This window comes from Anarhichas minor, unplaced genomic scaffold, assembly GCF_050575085.1.
Source record: "Anarhichas minor isolate MPS153535 unplaced genomic scaffold, ASM5057508v1 ptg000026l, whole genome shotgun sequence".
In the NCBI taxonomy this organism is placed as follows: Eukaryota; Metazoa; Chordata; class Actinopteri; order Perciformes; family Anarhichadidae; genus Anarhichas; species Anarhichas minor.
Window position 1 is genome coordinate 14,437,425 of NW_027466472.1, and position 24,286 is coordinate 14,461,710.

Here is a 24,286-nt window from a genome sequence, read left to right on the forward strand (position 1 = left end):
ATCTCTCGCAGCTCCGCGGGACTCTGCAGACACGCGGGCAACAAGCGCTCTCCTCTCACACACACACACACACACACACAAACACGAGCACGTGGACCAGAGACGCTGTGATGATGGCCGAGACGGAAACAGAAAAAAGCACGCGAGAGGAAGAGCTGAATGTTTGTCTCTTCTTTTTACATTTTTTTGTTGCTGTGTGAAATACTTTAGTCTTCTGTATGGGCTGCGACATCAGTAAAAGGAGTGAGGTGAGTCGATCAGATTTGATTTGCATGCTGAGATGTGGTTGATGAGCTGGTTAAGCTAATACAACATACGGAGAAGATGTTTGCTGCCACAGTGACAGAATACTGAACTTGTGAGTTGGATGTTTTCTGGAGAATGTATAGAACAATCTTTCTCTGCGTTTTTAGAAATAAACTATGGGAAAAATCTGTCCATTCAACGTGTTTTTTTTAGATTTTTAAATGCAACACACTGCGCCGGATCGAAGTGGAGTCTTGTCAGAAATAGAGGTATTGATTAGTTAAGTGATCACTGACCTTCCTCTCCACCAGCTGCATTAAGGGGTCAACAGAAGCTTGCTTTGGTTTTGTGGAGCGCTGATTGAAATGGCTGCAGCTTAAATCAGCTTCACGTTGTCTTTTTACTCCTGCACAGTTTTAACTCAAAATATGAAGCTTCTGCAGTTTTATTATCTATTCTCTATTCATGCAGCCTATTTTTGAAAGTATAGAAAAAAAAAAAGACACCATAGATAAAGTCGTATGTTTGTTATTAGATTTTTGAACAAAACTGCAGAGGCTATAAATTATAATTATAGAGTAAATTGATGATTACAAATGATATTGGCCGAGGCAACATGTATCTTATGAAATCATCCCTGTAAACGGTGGTGAAATAAATACTTGTAAAAAAAAGTATTCAATTACAAGTTAAAGTTCTGCTTTGAAAAGAAGAAGTGCATCAGCAAAAAGTCCTTCAAGTGTATATAAAGATGGCCCTTTTCAGTTATAATCACTTTTCAGGCTTTATTAAACTATACTGTTAGACATGTCCTTCTGCAGTAAATTACCACGGTCATTTGTTTTCAGTACATTTACTGTTATGATGTTTTATGATAGGCCTAAAACAGCTTTACATCATAACTGCTCTCCAGTAATTGTGGTTTACAATATGATTCTGTAAATATGTTTTGGAACATGATACTGTTTTTGTGTTTTACTGTACTATACTGTAAATATGTGTTCTGGAGTATATTGTAATTTTAACAGTCTACTTACATGCATTAACATATAAGCAGCATCGTAGCTGATTTGGGTTTTAGGTAATTTAATCTTTAACGCTGCATCGTTTTACTAGATTGTGTGAAATTAATAAAAAGTGGGAATTTCCCTCTAAAATGAGTATGAAGTAGCATAAAAATTAAACTACTTGGGTACATTTTCTTAATTACATTCAACCCCTGATCACAATAAAAATAATAAAATAAAAATGTTATGATCTAGAGAGAAGGACCACCTGCTCAGCGTCGACTCAGTCATGGGTTCCTCTCAAACATGAGGGTCTCCATCAATCACAGACTCGCACACTCGGCTGTGTTTTCTCGGCCCGTGGGACCGGACGGCAGGCCGCCCGTCCCCAAACTCCTCCTGCCTCCGGAGGAGGACGCAAAGACGACTCCTCCAGCTTTCATCTCTGCCTTTCTGCCGGAGTTCCCACAGCGTAAACTTCCTGGACGAGACCATTTCCAGGTACCACAAACACAAGAGTGCTCAACAGAATTAAAAGTAGCAGATAGTGGAAACATTCATTTAACTGTGCTCCTATGCTCACAGATCCTGGGCTTCATAGCCAAAGGCTCATATGGACCCATCTTGAAAGTGAAGGACATTTTCAAAGAGAAGACCTACGCTGTTAAGGTTAGTTCAGCTGTAATAATCAGTGCTATAACGACATTATATAAAGTAGGTTTTTGTGTCATCGTTTTCATTGTTGCATAGGTTCTACCAAAGTCAGATATCTTGAAGCATGGAACGCTGGAGCAGTCAAAAGAAGAAGTCATCATTCAGGTATGTTTTTGGAAGAAAGTGGCAGTCGGTAGAAGTACTGTATCTTTACTGTTCTTATATACTTACATTAGACCTGCAACCATTAGCTGATTCATTCATTGACAGAACTATTTTGATGATCAGTTTATCATTTTTCCAAGTAAAAATGCCAAATATGTGCTGGCAAATATAAGGATACGCTGCTTGTTTTGGTTGTAAATTATTCTTTTTTTGTTGGTTGGTTAAAACAATCAATCTAAGGGCATTACTTTGGACTGTGGGGAGTCCTGATGGCTGTTGCTTCAGAACGTTTTGACATTTCTCAGACTAAGAAATTAATCTATGAATCAAAAAAATGATCCGCCCTACCTCTTTACTTAAGTAGAAGTTATTACTCAACAGAAAAATCTTATTAAAATATAAATCAATACAGCTACTCAGTATATGAGTTAGACGGGATATCGCTGTTAAAAGTGATGTTTTACTTGCAGTTTAAAAAAAGAGGAAAATGTTTGGATGATGTCTGAACGATTCAGTATTTTTCCATCCTAACTCTTTTATACGGTACATCATCTGTAATGTAGGATCATCTCTCACTGTTAAATTCACTCTCACTCTGTGTGTGTGTGTGTGTGTGTGTGTCGACTGTTGGATTGCAGCGGCAGCTCAAACACCCATTCATCCACAATCTGCAGGACTGCTGGCAGACACAGCACCATCTCTTCATTAGTGAGTCGATGAGCGCAAACGATGGCACGGTTCAACCCCTCAACCTTCTACTACCCTGTCCTCCTTTATGTGCCCCCTCCTCCCATTCTGCTCCAATAGAACATGAAACATGTTACGTTGTTGTACCACTGTGCTGCATCCCTGAGTCTGAATACAAATGTCAGGGCTGGATGTTGAAGAGGTACGCTGCCATCTAATAAGAGTGCTGGGTAAAGCTGCACTGCCTGCATGACTTTTCCAGTTTATACCAACCCTGATCAAACATTGATTTCTATGCATCCAAAGTGGTATTAAATGATGTAACTCAGCTAACAGGAGACTGAGAAGACAGATGCATGTGTGGTTCTGACGTGACTCGTATCCTTACTTCTTCCTTTTCCTACAGAACAACAGTGTGACGAGCGAAATGTTCTATTTCTTCTTCTCATTTCTGATATTTCATTTCAGAGTTGTCCTACATGAACTCAGTAGCCGCTTGCAAAGACATAACAAGTGTCTGTGTGTGTGTGTGTGTGTCTCGTCCTCTGCAGTGTGCGACTACTGCAGCACCGGAGACTTGTACACTTACTGGTTACTGAAGGGCCAGTTTGGGGAGGATGAGGTCCGGCTCTTTGCTGCAGAGCTGGGCAGTGCGCTGGGTAGGTGTTCGTATGCAGTCTTTGACCATTAAGAGTTCATCATATAGACCTTTAGCATTGACCTGTATTGACACAGACATCATGCTTCAGGTAAAAGGGTATTTTAAACACGGAGCATCTTGTATTTATGTTGCGTATTCTCATTTTATCCCTTTTGTTTGCTATTATTTTTAGGATTTCTTCATGACTTAGGCATCGTGCATAGAGATATAAAGGTATGATTTATTTTATTTGTGATGTATTTTATCCATATTTGTATTTTTGACTTTCTGTGATAATAATTGTACTTTTCTTTTCAGATGGAGAACATTCTTTTAAGTGATCAAGGTAATGCTTGTCCATATTTTATTACTTTTGGCCTGTAAAAACATGAGGGTAGTACTTTTTTAATCCTCAGAGGAGAAACTCGTTTCATGCACACTGACAAATAACAAAAGAGACACAAACTAGACGAGTCACAGCAGACAACACGAGAGACTTCAGTTTCAGCGTGTATTTTCAATGATTCAGGTCACCTCCGCCTGTCTGATTTTGGACTTTCCCGGCGGCTGAAACGAGGAGGAAGAGCGTTTACGATATGTGGGACGATCCAATACATGGGTGAGATTTGGGTTTCATTTAATTTCACTTGGAGGGAAACATAGCGGCTGTTTGAGGTACGGTATGCTGCATATTGGTTGACTGCATTAGAGCGATATTTGAGCTGCACCTGCGTTTCGCTCCCTTTGGATTCAGATGACCCAGTTTATGAATCAAGCACCTGTGATGGACTTTTTGTTTTGTTTTTTTGCTCCAGTGTGCTGCAATCTCTGTTGCATATCTGTTTGATTACACCTTTTCATCTTTTCATCTTTTCATCTATCATCCTTGAGGGTTTTTATCATAATTGTTTTCCTGTTTTGTCGACAAAGCTCCTGAAGTTTTAAGTGGGGGTCCGTACAACCACGCTGCTGACTGGTGGTCTTTTGGCATTATGTTGTTCTCACTGGTGACGGGAGAGGTGAGGGCACATACATGTAATACTACTGCAGCTCTACACGTGGTACTGTGTTAACTGTCTTGAGTGTTTTTACTTTTCCACTTTGCAGTTTCCGTTACCAGCAGAGCCGGACCACAGCACTATGTTGAACAAGGTCACAGACTTCCCTTATGTCCTACCTGAGACCGTCCGCTCTTCTCTGATCTTACTGCTCTCTGAGGTTTGTAAATGCGATTCTCCTCTCTCAAACATGCACACTGTGATCCCTCTGGATGAAATATCACATCCTCTTTACAGCTTTTGTGCAAGAATCCAGTGAACCGGCTTCGTAACCTGGAGTGTTTCAAGATGCAGGCTTTCTTTCGGGGCACTTCATTTGATTCTCTCATCCTCCAAAAGATGCCTGTTGACGTCATCCTGGAACTCAGGACTCAACCTGATTGGGAAGCCAAAGCAATGAGAGGCCTTTCATTGGACTACTTTGACAGCTTTGACTGCGATAAAATCCTCTATTCTCCTACAACTCCCGCTGAACTGTCTCCTACATTGACCAACATGGACCTGAGCCCGGCTACGGAGCAGAATTGTAAAGCACAAGACTGAAATATGTTTATGAAGAAGCTGATTGGAAATGAGAAATATTTCTCTGCTAGACGTGTCACGTCTTAGACTTGCTTTTATATTTTTACTGATCATTTTTTATTGCTGTCAGTATATAAGAAGCAAAGTTGTGGGATACCTTTTCAGTTATTAGCATTATTGTTTGTTTATTTACAGTATTGTTGTTCTATGAAATCATTTGGAGGTTTATCCTCAAAATGTAAACTTTTGTAAGCAACATTTTGTCCTCCTTGGTACAGTTGAGATCTATGAGCCGTATGCATCTTTGATTTCTCTGCTCTCTCGTGCATTTGTATTCTTTATTTAAATAACCCTTTATCACCAAAAGAAGTCTAGGTATATGAGTTTCATTGTAAACTTCACACTTCTTCACTGAGTTTAGTTAAAGTTAATTTCTATCTTCATATAAGCATGAATCGTGTTTTACTATGTAAATCATCAAAATCCAACGTATATTATTATTTCTCTTGTACTGGAACATTCTTACAACATTTCCTTACCCTTATGTTAAAGAACATTAGTTTGACTGTTGACTGATATAGTGTACATGTATGTGACCAGTACATCTATGTGACTACCTGCTGTCATGTGACCAAAGTTCCAAACAGTGAGTCACATGAGGGCAACTGAGCCATCATGACAGGTGGGCAAAACTCCATCTGCTGAGGAAGATGCAGTTTTTCATTGAAACTATAAAAATAAAATATACATGTCCTTTGCAGTTGACAAATCAATCTTGACTCGAGGTCCACTCTGTGTTCAAATTTCCATTTTTCTCTGAACACTTTTAGAGTTCTTGTCCATGTGGTCTTAAAATTGACATCAAAGGTTTAGTCTTGACTTTAGAAACATCAGTAAACAAAACAATATCAACACAAAGTCTATTTATTTTCTTTCAGTCTCAACTTTAAAGTGATAGAAAGTCCTTACAATTCTTATGTGAGCCTGGACAATTTCATGACAACTTTTGCAGAAGATTATTATTTGTTAAAGTTTTTTGGTGGGAGCTTTTCCTTACCCAGATCAAGGGTCTAAGGACAGAGGGTGTTGTATGCTGCACAGATTGTAAAGTCCCTTGAGGCAAATTTGTGATATTGGGCTATAGAAATAAAATAAAATCGATAAGATTGTGCGATATGGTGGACACCTATCACCTACATCACCTATTGAGCTGATGTGTTGAGATTGTTTGCTCAAGAATAAACCTTTCAGTCTCAAAGTCAGTTGCAAATTAGATACAGAAGTTGGATTGCACTGAGAAGGTGCAGTTCGCATGTCAACTTGTCACTTCCTGCAGACATTCTCTGAGAAAAGTTACATAAAGTCTAATTTAAAAGAATATGGGCAAGAGTATAAAGATAATATTAAGGCCTTCTCTTTCTTCATGTATAGAGAATCACCCTTAATCTTCATCAATTAAACTTAAGAATACCAATAACCTCCTGTCAGTGGTCTATTTTAACTGTTACTGTAGGATCAGTGACACCAGCGTTAAGTTGTCCTCCTGTGGTATTAGCTGTTTGACACTTGGGTAAAACATACCACGTGTCTGATTCTAAACCAGTCATCCTATTAATGTCGTACCTGGATACATTGTGGCCAACTTTCAGCCTTGGCTCGATCTATTTAGAGGAGCGCTCACAAACCCATCGAGGACAACCTTAATAGGACAGATAATTGAGGACCAGATAAAGTATCATCATTAAATGTTTTTAATTAGGTAAAAATCCAGAGCCCCGGAGGAGACAGCCACGTATAATTGCTGTACTTCCTGCAATCATGTACCTATTTAAATCTGTATCTTCCTGAAAGGGAGTGCACCGGCTCCTCCTCCCACTGCCTCCTGACATCGAATTCCCTCTCAGGCCCTTGTCTTAGACGGGTCCACCATGTCTGTGTTATGGCTGTATAGTGGCAGGCAGTCCAGTGACCCATATTTAGTTTCTGAGGCACACTGACCCACAATAATGAAGAGAGGAGTCCCCTGAAATGCAGGCGAGCCGTCCCACTGAGTCAAACTAAATGCCTACACCTTGTAGCAGAACACACAACAGAAAACATGCAGTTCCCTGAGCTTACACTGCAGCGATGCAGACCAACATAATTCATGTAAATGTAATCACAACATTTTAGTTTCTCTGTGTTGGCATTTTTAAACAAACATTGTCTGATACAGTATAAAATGACCGGCTTCTAACTTTGTGAGCCGATGTAACACGTGTGACAAATCGAGGGGGAAAAAAGTAGAAAATTCCTTCCATCAAAATGGACATGATGTAGTTGACCTCATTTTGGCCTAATTTGAAATAAAATTTCTATTTCGGAAGCCATTCCATCTCATTCTTTACAGTTTAAAGCTCACAGAAGAAGTTACAGAGTGCACGGATTGCTCTGAGACTGAAACACCCCTGAGAATTCGAGGATGAAGACCAAATTATCAGGAGACTTGAAACCTTCCTCTGGGCACATTTTTACTAATTAGAATAAAAATAGCACGTCGTGGGGTATGGTTAAACGCTTAAATTAGCTTGCTATAGGGGACAGAATACATTGTTTTACAATCAGCCAACATGGGTGAGTTGACATAGTTAAAACACTACAGTATGTTTAGGAAACTCATAAATAATCGTAGATATATACGCCATCAATGTAAGCACGACGGCCCCTGACAAAAGTCTTGTCGCTTGGGTACAAGTTGACCTTAAGTGCCCCTGAAATATATTTGTAATCAATTTTTTTTTACAAGAAATGGCTAATTTCAATCCCAACAGCTTTTGAAATAATGTTTTGGTGCCAAACGAAACTGCTGAAAAGCATTCTAACGTTCACAGCTTGGTAAAGCCCACTGAGTCCGTTTTTGCAAAGACAAAAGTCTTGTCGCCTTGTCATATGATGCACCCAATCCTAGATTACAGCCTCACCTGTGATCAATAATTGATCAATCAATTAGTGGGTGTGTATAAAAAGAACCCCAGCACACCAGACCTTCACATCAACTGCAACTTGACCTCTGACAACATGCCTAAGATTCACCCTGAGACCAAAGCATTGATTATCAAGAGGCTGAAGACCAGATCCACTGCTGAGGTGGCTGACACCTTCAATGTGTCTCAGCGTCAAGTACAAAGAATAAGAAAAAGATTTGAAGAGACTGGAGATGTTTTTGACAAGCCCAGGTCCGGCAGACCCCGCAAGACAACTGCTCGGGAGGACCGTTTGTTGGCTCGAAAATCCAAGGCCAGCCCCTTTTCCACTGCAGCAGAGCTCCACCAGGCCTGGTCACCTCAAGTCCCCGTGTCAACCAGGACAGTTTGTAGAATTCTGTCTCAAAATGGCCTCCATGGTCGAATCAGTGCCCAGAAACCAGCACTAAACAAAAGGCAATTTAAAAAAACGTGTGGCATTTGCCAAGGCCCACAGCCTGCTAAAAGGATGGACGCTGGAAAAGTGGCAGAAGGTGGATTTCTCAGATGAATCTTCGGTTGAATTACATCACAGCCGCCGCAAATATTGCAGGAGACCTACTGGAGCCCGCATGGATCCGAGATTCACCCAGAAAACAGTTAAGTTTGGTGGCGGAAAAATCATGGTCTGGGGTTACATCCAGTATGGGGGTGTGCGAGAGATTTGCAGGGTGGAAGGCAATATCAATAGCCTAAAATATCAAGAAGTATTAGCTACCTCTTACATTCCCAACCATAAAAGGGGTCAAATTTTGCAGCAGGATGGTGCTCCATCGCATACTTCCATCTCTACATCAAAGTTCCTCAAGGCGAAGAAGATCAAGGTGCTCCAGGACTGGCCAGCCCAGTCACCAGACATGAACATCATTGAGCATGTCTGGGGTAGAATGAAAGAGGAAGCATGGAAGACGAAACCAAAGAATCTTGATGAACTCTGGGAGGCATGGAAGACTGCTTTCTTTGCTATTCCTGATGACTTCATCAATAAATTGTATGAATCATTGTCGAACCGCATGGATGCAGTCCTTCAAGCTCATGGAAGTCATACAAGATATTAAATATGGATCTCACAGCACCACTACTTAATTCACTGATGTTATGCAACATATTTTTGTATTTGAAGTAAATTATTTGTTCAATTTTCACATTACTCCCTGTAGGCGACAAAACCTTTGTCTTGCCAAAATCTGACCTTTCTGTGTTCATTAAATGATCAATCTTTCTTCAGTGAAGCAAATTTATTTTAGTATATTAAACATAATTTGGGAGGGTTTTAGCTTTCATATGAGCCATTTCTAAAACCAATGGATTAATTAAAAGTCAGGTTATAAGCTGTTGTTTCTACAAAATGGATAAGTGACAATACTTTTGTCAGGGACTGTAGATTGAGATGGAGTGAAGGAAGAAATGCTAAAGCAGCCGTATCAGCATTAAAAAAAACAATAATCTGCATGGCTGGAGAAAAAAACCCCGTCTTTAAGTAGAACAATGATTCATCAAAAATGTTCTAATTTATATGGGGCAGAGGCGGGTGTACAGGCGCCGCCCAGGGGCGTCGGCTTATGAGGTGTGACACACTTGAGCTGGATACAAACCAGAGTTAAACTGAGAGTCTCCAGTTAGTGTTCATCACATCAGTGGACAAGACACGTTTGATTTCTGTCAGGTAAGAACTTGCTCATCTCTCTTTTTTAAATGTAGGGTTATATCACTGACTTCAGTGAGTAAATCTCTTTGCACCGCTTCAAGCTGTTGACTGTAAACTTGCAGTTGTTAGAAAGTTGGTGTAAATTACAAGGGGGCTGATTGGGAATATTTAAAGTTATACATAACTTAGGTTTACTGATAACTGATGTGTTTTTACTTGCAGCAGCTCTAAACTTCACTTCATCTTATATACACCATAAAAATATGGTTTAGCCAATTTTACATTTGAACTTTGAATGCCTCTGTTGTATTTGTTTCCGACCTCTTTAGTCTTTTTCTTGTGTTATTCTAACATGTGAATTTACCTCTAGGGATCAAAAAAGACAACGTTCACTATCTTATTTTGGTGAGTGGTTTAGTTCATTTGATGTACCTTCATAAGATGTTAATGTATTCCATCTTTTCTTTTGATTATCAAGTAACCGTACACTCAAAGTTTACCCAGACATTAGTTTCCACATTTTTAAAACATCGTCTCTAGAAGCTGTTACTTCAGCAGGTTCAGAACTCATTAAAACCCAGTTGAGAAAACACCAATAAGAACTGTTATCTCAATATCATACATCCTTAACTGGCTCTACTCCTTTTCAGAAGCACAGAGGGAGAAACAAATGTGGATGAACCTTTAGACATTTTCTGTCTTAACAAACTTCACGCATGGGTGATATTTGTCATTGTTTGGTCATTAATGTGTGAATAATACAATCACATCAGGCTGTAGGGCAATCAGTCACTCGGGATGACGCACCAGTCCCCCACACTCTCCGAGGCGCAGAAGAGGGAGCTACATGAGACTGCTCTACGCATAGTTTCTCCAGGGAAGGGCATCCTGGCTGCAGATGAATCTGTGGGTCTGTAGCACTCTTTCTTTTCTTTCAACTGTAGAAAACATGCATGCCATTAATGTTGCAGTCTGACAATCACACTCAACAGTCCAAGACCATCCAGGCCTTGCACATGTGCACATCCATGCACATGTATATGGATATTAACATCTAATATGTGATCTGCAGGCAGCATGGCTAAGCGCCTGGCCCAGGTTGGGGTGGAGAACACAGAGGAGAACCGCAGGCAGTACCGGCAGATTCTCTTCAGTGCAGACGATCGCATCAACGGCTGCATTGGAGGGGTCATCTTCTTCCATGAGACGCTGTACCAGCACTCTGATAACAGCATTCCCTTTGTCAAAATGATCAGGGAAAGGGGCATCATGGTCGGCATCAAGGTGTGGCGGTTTAGTTCCGAATAATATAAATGTGGAGCGTCAAATCGTACCAACCCTTGTGGGAATAGGTTGAATATCTGATCGAAGATGTATCATCATGGCAATGCATCCTGATTATCAGTCGTTTCTGTATATGAGAATTTAACATCACGTCTCTATGCCTTATTCCTCAGGTTGACAAGGGTGTCGTCCCCCTGGCAGGAACTTGTGGAGAAACCACCACACAGGGTCAGACAACAAAATACTTTGGTTTGCTGCTGATATCGCTCACAAGCCCCCAGAGGAATGCATATTACAAGACAAACTATCACTCCTTTGTAAACCTCACAGGTCTGGATGGATTGTCAGAGCGCTGTGCCCAGTACAAAAAGGATGGAGCTGTCTTTGCAAAGTGCCGCTGTGTGCTTAAAATCGGTGACGCCAATCCGTCTCAACTGGCTATCGCAGAAAATGCAAATGTTCTTGCGCGCTACTCCAGCATCTGCCAGCAGGTCAGAACCCAACAGTGTAAACCAATGTCTATACATGTTTATGATGCACCTGTGTTGGTCTGATAGTCTTTCCTTTTCTCGGCCAGCACGGCATTGTGCCCATCATAGAGCCGGAGATTTTGCCTGATGGAGATCATGACCTGAAACGCAGCCAGTACATCACTGAGAAGGTGGCTTTCTACCTCTTACATACTGCATGTGCATGGGTGTGTGACGGTGTTACTACAAGAGAGGAAGGGAAGTACCTGTCTGCTGTCCCTTTGGTGAAACAATGTGTGTATTGCAGGTCCTGACTGCGGTGTACAAGGCCATGTCGGACCACCATGTGTACCTGGAAGGCACTCTCCTCAAACCCAACATGGTCACCGCTGGACACAGCTGCTCCACCAAGTACAGCCCAGAGGAGGTTGCGATGGCAACTGTCACCGCCTTGCGCCGCACTGTCCCCCCAGCGGTCACAGGTGACCCAGACCCAGAGCGCTGTCGTGTGTGGAGAGGATTTTACAGAGATATGTTTGGAGTTTGCAGCAACGAAATGAAAGTAAAACCAGATTATTTTTGTTCACACACACAGGAGTGGCTTTTCTCTCGGGCGGTCAGAGTGAAGAAGAAGCCTCTGTCCACCTCAATGCCATCAGCAACTGCCCTCTGGCCAAACCCTGGATCCTAACGTTCTCCTTCGGCCGAGCCCTGCAGGCGTCTGCACTCAGAGCCTGGAGAGGACACAAAGAGAACGAGAAAGCCGCCACTGAGCAGTTCATCAAGAGAGCAGAGGTATACCTCCGCCTCTTCTCTTGTTTCCTGCAGATCCTCATCCCTAACTTGACCACTAACCAGTGTTTGTTTCCTATTCGGTGTTTATTTGCTTGTTTAATGACTTCTCTGTCCGCAGGCGAACAGTCTGGCATGTCAGGGGAAGTACACCGGTGGTGATAACTATGGCGAGTCTGGCCAGCGCAGCTATGGCTCCTGTCATGCATACTGAGTATTTTGAGAAGCCATGTTTCCATAAGCATTGTTTCGTCTTCCAGCACCATAACAAAGAGGAACTGTGATGTAGCTAATTAGGTTATTTCAGGCCTCTCATGATGATGTTACATAAAAAACAAGTGACAGCGTGTTTTCTTGTCTTGACAAATGAGGACAATCAGTGCATGGCCTTGGATATATTTCTAATGCATGTATTCGGGATGTTTGCTTTGCTGTTGTTATGGATGTACATGCTCTTCTGACAGTGCCATCGCTAAAGCTTTAAAATCTTGCATTTATTACTTAGTATCATAAATACTAACGAGCCATTTGCTGTTAGTAAATTGGATATTGGCTGCTGAGCAATGATGTTAGTTTGTATTAAAAATAGTGAAAATTACTGAATTTCTGACGTACAATTTCCCAGTGACGTGGAAATATCTTCAAGATGTGCAAAACGTCTCTGTGTACCAGTGTATGTACTTTAACTCTGTTAGTGACGATGCACAATTAGAAATATTGCATCTGAACTAGCTGCAAGCTAATGTGTCTCTGCAGTGCGCAGGTAGAAAGTATCCACATAGCAGAAATCTACAACACAATATGATTTTATTGCATGTTGTCATTCTGAATTGTTCTAATAGTCTGATGAACATAGTTCAAATGTAAGCATTCGAGCAATAAAACAGTGTTCAGGTTCAGTCTGGTGTGGGTGTTTTGTTTTATGTTAGTCAAAGGTTATGTGACTGACAATAGGCCAAATAGTAAATCACATGTCGTAGTGTAAACTGTTGTGTTTCCTATACAAGACTCAACAAAGAGACAGTTAGTTAGGTAACATATGTCCCATAGTTATACTTCTTTAGTCCTCTTGATATAAAAGATATCAGATAAGATAAGTCATAACTTTTTACCCAGGGAAATTATTTTGCAGCAGTTGGAGTACCAAGTAGGACAGAGTGCAAATATATAAACATCAAAAAACAGATATGGGAAATCCATACAATCCAAAATATACAATATGTGAGGTCAAATGTTAAGTACAGGTAAGTGCATATGTTTCATTCAAAACGTTGAATGATAATGTCCATGATATTGCACATTATGTCCCAAAAACCAAGCGGCTGTAATGACTGTAATCTCTGGAGACAAAGTAAGAGAGAGGGAGAGGGAGAGGGGGAGAGAGGGAGAGGGGGAGAGCGAGAGAGAGAGGGAGAGGGAGAGAGAGAGAGGGAGAGAGAGAGGGAGAGAGGGAGAGAGCGAGAGAGAGAGAGAGAGAGGGAGAGAGAGAGAGGGAGAGGGAGAGAGAGCGGGAGAGAGAGAGAGACTAAACAAACAAAGCAGAACAGAGCAGAGAAAAATAAACAAGGTCCTTGCATCTATTCGTCCTCTAACACACAATGAAAAAATGACCATGTGATCTCGTAATTATTTCTCATATCTGAGGGATGTAAAATAAGAATGCATGCAGTATGATTCACAGCAAACTGGACTTTACCTCTTGGTTCCTCCCTCAAAATGAGTTTCCCCTCTTTACTCTTAGGAAACAATACTTCAAAACTTAAAATGCGGGTATGATGAGACAGTTTTTGCATTTCAATCTCATAGTCTGTAAAGTCTTAACACCATCAAAGCTGTCTTGGCTGTTTTGGCATCTTTTGTAAAGTGACTCAATCAATTTACCATTTAACATGTTTACTATGAAACAATAAGTTAAGAATAAGACAGCCAGTACACCTATTGTGATAAAGGGGTGCATACATTTACAATAATTGTTGATTTGCACTCCACATCAGGAGAAATCTAACAATTTAAATAAACCGTCACATGCATGATTGTGATGCTGTTGAACGGTTTCGGCTGATATGCTAATATAACATTATGCATGTAAGATTATAGGTATTTGCATTATCTTTGTAGCAACCCAGAGGGAGTTTTCTACTTAATATAAAACTTTTATTTGTCCGGCTGATCACATAACCTGTAATTAAGGTTAGCATCAGATTTAAAAAAAGGTATATTGTATTGGATTTACTTCTTACCAATTATTTCACAGAACAGATTATCATAATAGTTGCATGAGCCAAGTCAAAATATGTAATTAATAATTGCATGTAGGCTACATATGCAGAACAAGTAGACTTATACTTTTCTTTCAATCTGTCTACCACCATCCTTCTATTAGTTACATGTTGTTTCGTTACTGTCAAATAAACGATTGGTGGTCGTCACTACACCTGATCCCTTTCGCGGACTATTTCGTAAGGCGGATGTGTCCGCGCTGGCTGCGGTGTTTCCGGTATTCATGAAAGCTTCTGTAAAGGAGCGCGGGTCCTGAGGAGAAAACAGGAGTAGTGGGCGCCTCATTGAAAGTACTGTCGCCCCACTTAAATACCCTTCAGGTTGCAGAGTGAAACTGCGCTTTTGATTGCTTTCTCCTCTCTGCTCTACACACTTGTGAGTGGCTGGAGTCTGATCTCCGTGTGGCTCCGCCGACCCTGCAGGATCTCTTGCTAACGAACCGTTAGGTTCAGTAGCGAGCTATCGTGCGCTGCGATGTCGGGTGTTGTGCGAGGCCCAGCTGGGAACAACGACTGCAGGATTTACGTGGGAAACCTCCCTCCCGACATTCGCACAAAAGACGTGGAAGACGTGTTCTACAAATACGGGACGATTCGAGATATCGACCTGAAGAACCGGAGGGGCGGGCCGCCTTTCGCCTTCATTGAGTTCGAGGACCCCAGGTAAGCTGCGGATAAGGCCAGCCCCGTTGTGTGGCTGACACACTCGTGTGCTAACGCGGGCTCAGACTATTCCCTGGACTCACTGGTACTGTACCATGTACCTGACGTGGTGTGTGCTGTTCCGGTTTCCAGTGTGCGTTTCTAATCGAGGTCCGACGTTTGCTCACGCGCCCGAAACACTTCGCTAGTGCCCGTGTTTGCACTGCGTCCTTAACGATATGTCAATACAGTTAACGATACAACAAACACTTTGTATTGTTCCTGGCTGTTAGGTTAGTCAATGCACTCCTACTTTTACGCTACGCTTCATGGAGTAATATTTAACGTGGGGTGCTTTTTTTTGTCTTAGCGAACGAATAACAAATGACATTGTGTTTTGTCTTAGCACAAATGGAGGCAAAATGACTGTTGCCGTGCACGTCTGCACGGCGGATTAGCAACCGTAAACTGGACCGAGCTAACGTTAGCCGCTAGCATGGCTGACCCCGTCTAAGTATGTGTGTCAAACTTAACTGTCCGCCCTCCGTGCGTGTTGTGTTTGAACTGGACCGTCTCGTTATCAGGGACGCTGATGACGCGGTCTATGGGCGAGACGGTTACGACTATGACGGCTACCGGCTGCGCGTGGAGTTTCCTCGGAGTGGCAGGGGCTCGAGAGGCGGCTTCAGTGGGATCGGTGGAGCTCCCAGAGGAAGATACGGGCCTCCGTCCAGACGCTCCGAGTACAGGGTCATAGTGTCGGGTAAGTAGTCCTTTAAATGGCTCATATACGGAGAAGTCATTCTAGTCTATCCGCTGTCTGAACGGCAGTTTGCTGAATGCCTCTTAGTTGAACGTAAGAGTCGAAGAGTCGGCCTTGTTTGAAGTTTGAGAGGTTGGATCCCAACAAACTTTTGCTAAAAGTTGAGCTCCAGTTTGTTAGATGTGTTAAAGTCATCTGTATTAATTTGGTGCATGTATTGTTAAGAAATGGATTAGGCGTGTTGTTCATGCAGGGAGGCAGTTGTAAAGCGATGGGATATTCCCTATGTGGTAATTGCTGTCTGTATTTATTATGCTGTCATGATACCAGAGGTGTGACTCTGATATGCTACCTGTCTGTAATATCTCGATACTGAAACGATCCCACGACTTAAACCTATAACACCAGGAAAGGTCGACGCAAGACCACGGAGGGTGTGAAAAGTCAGGACTGATGTGTTGTACCATAGTGTGTTCGTACATTATTATTTCCTCTTAATTTAGATCAGCTATACGTTTACATCCCTCCACCCTCACATGTTACATGTCAGCCAATAATGAGTGAAATCCTTGCAGAAATAAGTACTAGCAGAATTGTACGCTGTTCTGTCAAGTTGCTTCTTAGCGAAATGCTCTAAATGAAGTTAAGAACCCTCTCATAAGCAGCGATGCAATATACATGTCTAGGGCTTTTATTGTGAAAGGTAAGAATGGAAAGCTGTAATGCACCTCTGCTGCTGTTGACTTGGTGTGAGCAGTGATGAGTTTCTGAACTTGGTTCAGAAAATGAAGTCCCCGTGTTATTATTGAATTACCTTCATAAATAAAGGCGCAAATTGAAACCCTCGGCTACAGTACTTAATGTGCCATATTTCGCTCTGTGAGTCTACTTTGACGACAAGCTGTGAGCGTCTGGCAAGAATGTTTATATTTGTAAAAAAACAGAAGTAAGCCAGCAGCAAGTGGAAGCAAAGCTCCTGTTGCACATCGACCATACTAATGAAATGTGATGTTGTACGGTTTAAACGATGGGTTATTGATGTATTCATCTAGTTTCAGTATACTGTGCAGCACCGACGGTACCACTGAAAATGTAAACCAACGTGTCCTCGCATTCTGTTGTGACCGTAAAGCTAAATTGATAATCTCCACAATGTCAGGCTTGTTAATATGATTTGTAGACCAGGACAATGCACATTGATCAACAGAAACAAATAACTGATAGTACATGTACAGTAGACGAGCAACATATGCAGCATAGTTCACTCTCTCAGAGCCCTTTTTCTACAGCGAACTGCTGTTAAGATGAGCCCTCATTACACCGGCTTTGCTTTGTTACACTGAACCAAACAAATCCGGCATAATGCTGCTCCAGTTGGGATTTCAGATAGTATGGCAGCATGAAGTGTAAAGTTGTTTTTCTAACTTGGCCTTGCAGGCGCCATCAATGCCCCTTATTCCGTGTCCGCACCGTTTTCATACAGAACAGCGAGGCAGAGTAACGACGCAGCATTCCGGCCTTGAACACACTTGTAAAAAGTGCTTTAGAGACACAACTCAGCTCTGGTGAAGCCGTTTCAGTGATGTTGAGAAATTGTGTCGTGTGTTGCATTGTCTGATCGGGCTTTATAGAGATCCCCAATACAGCTGTTTTAGAGGCTGATTGCACCTGTGGTAAATGCACCAGGAAGGTTCATTTTCATCTGTTGTCTTTGGCCAAACAGTGTGAAGGCAAATGGAATAAAAATGACATATTATACATCTAAATCTAAAATGTCTTGAGTTTCAACCTGTTATTAACATGTCTTCTTTCAACTACAGTTGGTCTCAATTGAATGAATTGAAATGCTGATGCGTCACTAAATCCTGCAGCTTCTGTTCGGGGGGAAACAAATAAGTTGTGTATGTTGAAGTTTTCGCACACAAACCGAGCTGGACAGTTCACCGTGCGTCAGCTGATGTAGCTTTGGATAACGTTTCAGGACTCCCTCAGAGCGGCAGCTGGCAGGACCTGAAGGACCACATGCGTGAAGCGGGCGACGTGTGCTACGCCGACGTTTTCAGAGACGGAACCGGAGTTGTAGAGTTTGTGCGCAAAGAAGACATGACCTATGCCGTTCGAAAGCTGGACAACACCAAATTCCGCTCCCATGAGGTATGTGTACTGATTTGGTTCATTCTCATGGACAATGTTTCTTTGCCGTGTCCAGGTGAGTACGTCAAGACATGCTACACCGTTTGAAGCACCACCTGGCCCTCATTTCCATCTATGGTTTTTCCCCACCATAGGCCGGAGTGTTGCCTTTTCAATGTCAAGTTCTCTTGTGTCCGCCAGGGAGAGACTGCTTACGTTGGTGTGAAATTAGACGGTCCCCGCAGCCCAAGTTACGGAAGATCACGCTCCCGCAGCCGCGGCAGTCGGAGCAGGAGCCGCAGTCGCAGCGCCAGCCGCAGCAACTCCCGAGGCCGAGGATCGCCCCGCTACTCGCCTCGTCACAGCCGCTCTCGCTCCCGTTCTTAAACCTTTCTACCACCGATGTTTTGACCCTTTTCTGATGTATACCCTCCTGTTTTTACCTCCTTCTGAGTTTCTCCAGATGTCTTGCATTTCATGTCCCGATGTCCTTGTGGATGATCTTGGTATGTGGATGTACCCTCCTCCTCCTCCTCTTTCACCCTCTCCCCCACCCTCTCCAGCTGCTTTTGTCCTTTTTGTTTTCTCCTCCTCTCTGTCCTCTCAGTTTTTGCAACATGAGGAATTGTGCTGTGTGGAACTTCAAAAACATTGAGTTGTTATAAGCTGCACTCAATGTCTTTGCAAGTATTGACAATTGAGTTTTGTTTTTGTTTTTGTTTTTTCAAAAACACACAGAGCTTCTCTCATTGGATATGTTGGGTGGGCTGGTCGGACAGGGAGCCCGATGCTTAACTGTACTTTACCCTTGTGTCTTCCTCTTAGACATCTGAAGAGAAGGATTAAAGTGATTTGGAATAAAACCATTGTGGAGCACATGTCATTTGTATGGTCAGGATAGGACATCTAATTGAGGAGCAATCAGGTCGGGGCAATGGTACGCTTCATATTCCATAAATTGAACGTTTTGATAGGTTGCCATATCATGCATGCCGTATTTAATATAGCCATATGTGCTGTACTTTTTTTTTATATATATATATATATACTATTTTTAACTTGCTACTCTGGCTTGTGTCAGAATAAGCGGTCCTAGATCAAGTGTTGTGATGTAAGTGTAACATCTTTGCTGTCAAATGGAAAAAAAAATCGGAATCACTTTGTTGCAAAAAACGTCCCACTTTTAACATTTAAAATGTCCTCATTGGTTAAAATGTTTTAGCTTCAGGGAGCTACAGTTTTTGTGCTCGGTGGTGTTTTTTTTTTTTTCTTTCTTTCTTGATCTGACATGAGTGCACAAAAATGGAAAAATTAGGCCCAAAAATTTTGACATTTTATTCTAACAGTCTGCCTCTGATTTTCTTCCTGGTATTTCAAGGTTTTGATTGGAGGAGTGGCTCAGTGGATCCCAATCCTTGGAGCTGGATGAGTGGATCGATTAGGACAGGGATAGGCAAGGATGGATGCTCGGAACGGGATCAGGTTTTCCAGGATTCAAATGAGTTTGATTTCAGAACTAATTAACAGGAGTCCCAGAGCAACATTTTTTTTTTTTTTTTTCCCATTAGGCCCCCCAATGCCTATTTAAAGTTTTTCATTGGTAATGGCTTAATTTTACAAGAAAACGAAACTGAGGACCAGGAAGTTGGATCAAAGGATGGAGTCGTAGATGCCTGGTATGAAGGAATTAAAAATTGGGGAGGTTGGGAGGGGGTTTCATGTGGGAGTAGTTTGTATGTTTGATTTTGCTTAATCTTGCTTTTTTTCTCTTAGCATTTTCAATAAAACACTTTCAAACGACAATACTTTAGTTTGTTTTTATTTGAAACCCAAATGTCGATGTATTAATCATTTGAAAGCTTCTTCCTTAACATAATAGTTACAACTTCAGCCCAGCACATTCCTTCCTCCATTCATAACCACTTTATTATCTTTAATAAGAAATTAAGAGATGATATATTGGTAAACCTGAAACAAATGGAGCAGAAAATTAATTTGCATAAAAGCATCACTTTCAAATATGACACCAACGCAGTAGCAGCAGTCCACATGTTCAGTATTCACAGCTCCAGTGTCTCATCTGTGACGACAGCTGATGAAAACCCCTTTTTACACACACACAGCCAAACGATACCTGCTCGTGGCCAAGGTCTCGTTTCCTTTTTTGCCCACACTCGGTGGTGTACACTGTGAATGATGCATTGTGGGATGAAATAAGATGCCGGCAGACAGGAGCCGGAGAAAAACGCTTGCAACACACGGTGAGGCTGCAGCTCAGCCAATGGCAGCGTGCAGCATGCAGCAGAGGGGCGGGGAGCTGTTGGAGCGCAGCAGAGAGAGCCAACCTACCTACATGCTTATTGTGTAAATCTTTAAAAAGCAATTAGCCGCAGCATCATCTGAACCTCCACTGGCTGGGTGAAATACATATTTATTTTGGGAAATAATTGTTTTCATTCGGCTCAAGAAAAGGTGAGTTGCAGATTCCTTTTTGTGAAAAAGATAGACTTGCATGTCATGACATATTTCTGATCCGAGTTTCTCTTGTGATGTTGAGCTTCTTATTTTTATTTTTTTACTGTATGGCTTACTGTATTTCGACTGGTATGATGTCGACCGTGCTGCCATGGATAACAGCAGGTATATATATATATATATATTATTATTTTTGCCTGAGCACACAAGTAATCGGATACATCTTGATACTTCTGGTCTCCTGATGCACGAGCTGCTTTTATCGGAAAGTGATTATGCCAAGTAATATAACTCCACCTGTATCAAGTTTCGCAGCCAATCTATGCAACACCCAAGTCATCGTTTCGACATAACGCACGAGCGCAAGTTCCGATGATGAATCAGTGCACATGTTGGGGGGTAAAAACACGGTGTCAAACGACCGTTCTTCTGCGTATGAATGATGTTTTTTCGCGATGATCCGGCTGGCCTAAACTGTCCCCATCATCGCCCCACGTGCGGTTATTAATTTCCAGTGCGGTGAACGGGCTCCTTTTTTTTTTATTTCTTCCTCAGGCAGGCATCCTCCTCCTCCTCCTCAACCATGACTGACAGGAAAGCTGTGATCAAGAACGCAGACATGTCCGAGGACATGCAGCAGGACGCGGTGGACTGTGCCACCCAGGCCATGGAGAAGTACAACATAGAGAAGGACATAGCAGCCTACATCAAGAAGGTGAGACAGGCCGGCTGCATGGACGCTTACATCACTGGCACACGAGCCGCACATTCAGAGCCCGTTTTTTATTCCCACGTCTATTTTTGTTTCAATGTGGAGACGAGGCGCTTGTGATCAGGGCCGTAGCCAGGATTTTTTTTTTATCAGGAGTTCACAAGCCCCCCCCCCCCCCCCCCCCCCCTTGCACGCTCACACACACACACACACATATATATATATCACTCTCAAGTGTTTGTATTGTTCATATTTTATGTTGATTGATATCACAACAGGAATGTCTTACTCTAGAACAGGCAATCGAAAAATATATTTTTTTAAAGTACAAACTTGATAATGGACCTAAACCATATTTATCAAAAGCCAGTCTACATTTAAGTTTATGTTTAATGCTTCAAAGCCTTTTGAATATAACTATATCATGATTTTGATTTGCTTCCCCCTGGGATCAATAATTATTCTCTTATTTATTTATTCGTTTATTTATTGGCCTAATAGTTTACCCCCAAATTCCAAGAATGAAAATGATCATTTTTTTCACAACTGAATAATAATTTCAGTCATTTTCCAATCAAAAACACCAAATCTTTGCGAGCGCACGTTGGTTCGGATAAAACGAGCCGTTTTGAAGATATCCTCAATGGTGCCTACGCCCTTGATCGTGATATGTAAGCCAGATTTTGTAGATTGCAGCCATTGGTTTTTGTTTTCGATTTTATTTTTTTTTGTTTACACTAATCGTCTTCTTTTGATCTTTTTCAGGAGTTTGACAAGAAGTATAACCCCACCTGGCACTGCATCGTCGGGAGGAACTTCGGCAGCTACGTCACCCATGAGACGAAGCATTTCATTTACTTCTACTTGGGCCAAGTGGCCATCTTGCTCTTCAAGTCTGGCTGAGAAGATTCTGATGGGTGTTTGCTCCCTGAACCTAGATCGGAAAATGCACTGGTGGCTGATGTCTCCCATACACTAATAACGACATACCATAACGATGCAAACCCGGCCGTGCGCAATTGCATGGACTATACACTATTTAATATGTATGTTACAGTAAGTTTACTTTTCGACGGTTGCCATTTGATTGCAACTGAAGTAGTTTTTGTTGATGCTGTTAAATTCTAGGTTGTAAACGATTTCAACGAGGCCCTTGATTGTATAATAAAGGAAAGCTGTAGAATGTAGTGGTGCATCTGCTTTCCTTCACAAGTGGCATCGCCAGACCCTGTTGTGAGACTCCATCTGTCGGTTTAGATGGTAAAATCGTACTGCGTGCACCAGTTTAACAATTCATTATCAAGATATTAACGTGTGATCATGAAAAGAAGTTGAACAATGGGGCAAAATAGTCTTCAGATGGTGAGTTATTTCTCGGCCTTCCTTTGGTTTCCACGTAAACAAACGGCATGGGTTCAGTTTATTACTTCTATTTTACTCATTTAAAGGAATTATGTTGTCTGGACATGCAAATGCAAAACCTTTTAATGTTTTCAATTTGGATTTTAGATAACATATCCAACGGATTTCAGACAAAGATGTCACAACATCCGACAAACTTGACATTTTGGACCGAACACAAGCCAGTGTGCACATTTCCAGGGGTGTTTAGTTTTCACTGTGAGGGACGATGGAGCAAAGGAAGCTCACAAACACAGACCTTAAGCCTGTAATGTCCGAGTAACAACACTGCAGACTGGTCACCAAAATCTTCCAACTCATCTACCTAGATTTTATTCTTGTAATCCTGTGTTTCTGCATGTTTGGAGGATAATTAACACCATTTCTTTAACTGTCATCAAACACAAACCTAAGCTCACCTTGAAGCGGAATCATTTATTTAACTTTTGAGTATGTAGATATTGGACTGAGCTTTAGGAACATCTGCAGTCAACTCCACCGATGCTACCAACACCCGTGCGTTTCAGATGGTCGTGTCGTCACGTGTTGCTTGTGATACTTTCAAGTTGCATTTACCATCAAACATTACTTTTTTTAAATGTAATTCTTTTTTTTGTGTACTGCCGGACAAGCAGGAAATACGACACATTTAAGAGAACTTCTTAAAGCAATTGGAAGGAGGCGCATCTCTTGTCTTGCGCACTGATTTGGGGTTTCCTTTTTGTCATGTCGGCATAATTAGTTTGACAGGGCAATGCATGTTTGGATGCTTTAAGAGGGCCGGTTGGAAGGATTCAGTCCATGGAGTTGGTTAACACTGCACATTTCTCGCTGTGTGTAAAGACAATGTTTTCAGTTGCTAACTCCCATAATCCAACAATGGGTAAAAATGTGTATCTCAAGTGTTAGCTTGGATTGACATCGAGGGACGTCTTCCTAACTGTTGTCAATGTAAACTGATTTAGTATTGTTTTCCTCTGGCATGTATTTTTGCTGTGTATGTGTAGGAGCTGTTCCACTGCTGTTACATTTGCACAAAACGTGTGCCTGTCATTGCTCTCAACTGTAACCGGCTTGAGTACAGTTGCACTTCATTAGAGTTACCCAGTAGGTTGCTACAGAACCAAAATCGTATAAACTCGATAAAATAAAAAAATAATAATTGTTGACTTATTACAGAGTGAGCTTTTTTGTTGTCGTCCCTTATTCGTCCCAGATATACGCCACTTAAATGTCTCTTCAGTGAATATGAAGCTAGCACCTGCAGCTTGTTAGCTTAGCACAGAAATTGACAAACAGCTAAAGATATAAAAACAAAATGTACCTAATTAACTCGTGAGCTTAAGAGCCGCTGGTATAGCTACATTATTTTGTAACCTTTGGACAGACCCAGGCTAGCCTTTCCCCCATTTCCAATCTTTATGCTAAGCTAGACTAACCGTTCATATTTACTGTAGAGACATGAGTGGTATCGATCTCGTCATCTTTAACATTATTTCCAAGAATGTCAAATCAGTCATTTAAAGTGAGGGTATGTATCTTTTGCAAAACAGCTTTACTTTCTACAATTCTGTTATGCTAGCACCTGCTAAACTGGCGGAACAGTACCATACTAACTCAAGTCAGTTTATTTATACAGATCTTGTCAAACTGTTTCCTGTATTTCCTGATTTCTTATGAATTCAACTTTTCATTTGTCATTTCCT

At 41.7% G+C, this 24,286-nt stretch overlaps 3 protein-coding genes, 1 long non-coding RNA gene and 1 pseudogene across 6 annotated transcripts; 4 read left to right on the plus strand and 1 right to left on the minus strand.

Moving 5' to 3' along the window:
* The first annotated feature begins 218 nt into the window (after window positions 1–218).
* On the plus strand, window positions 219–5,000 carry LOC142959412 (ribosomal protein S6 kinase-related protein-like; annotated as a pseudogene).
* Window positions 5,001–10,412: 5,412 nt separating this feature from the next.
* LOC142959457 (fructose-bisphosphate aldolase C-like) lies at window positions 10,413–12,389 on the plus strand. Its single transcript, XM_076100734.1, has 8 exons — window positions 10,413–10,539; window positions 10,702–10,913; window positions 11,087–11,141; window positions 11,244–11,404; window positions 11,491–11,574; window positions 11,691–11,865; window positions 11,979–12,178; window positions 12,297–12,389. Exons 1-8 carry the CDS (start codon window positions 10,428–10,430, stop codon window positions 12,387–12,389), a joined length of 1,092 nt encoding a protein of 363 aa, XP_075956849.1. The 5' UTR covers window positions 10,413–10,427.
* Window positions 10,665–15,655, minus strand: LOC142959458 (uncharacterized). The gene is made up of 3 exons (XR_012956209.1): window positions 11,975–15,655; window positions 11,650–11,884; window positions 10,665–11,544 (listed from the first exon to the last, which is right to left on the minus strand). It is a non-coding gene; the product is annotated as an uncharacterized LOC142959458 (long non-coding RNA).
* Window positions 14,683–19,795, plus strand: srsf1a (serine and arginine rich splicing factor 1a). Of its 3 annotated transcripts, none has more exons than XM_076100730.1 (5): window positions 14,683–15,117; window positions 15,681–15,859; window positions 17,841–18,013; window positions 18,194–18,929; window positions 19,371–19,795. In XM_076100730.1, exons 1-4 carry the CDS (start codon window positions 14,930–14,932, stop codon window positions 18,377–18,379), a joined length of 726 nt encoding a protein of 241 aa, XP_075956845.1. In that variant the 5' UTR covers window positions 14,683–14,929; the 3' UTR covers window positions 18,380–18,929; window positions 19,371–19,795. The 3 variants fall into 3 exon arrangements, with proteins under 3 accessions (XP_075956845.1, XP_075956846.1, XP_075956847.1); XM_076100731.1 differs by having other exon boundaries at window positions 18,194–18,917; XM_076100732.1 differs by having other exon boundaries at window positions 14,978–15,117; window positions 15,503–15,859.
* Window positions 19,796–19,908: 113 nt separating this feature from the next.
* Window positions 19,909–23,749, plus strand: dynll2a (dynein, light chain, LC8-type 2a). Its single transcript, XM_076100733.1, has 2 exons — window positions 19,909–21,182; window positions 21,945–23,749. Exons 1-2 carry the CDS (start codon window positions 21,051–21,053, stop codon window positions 22,080–22,082), a joined length of 270 nt encoding a protein of 89 aa, XP_075956848.1. The 5' UTR covers window positions 19,909–21,050; the 3' UTR covers window positions 22,083–23,749.
* Window positions 23,750–24,286: the final 537 nt, after the last annotated feature.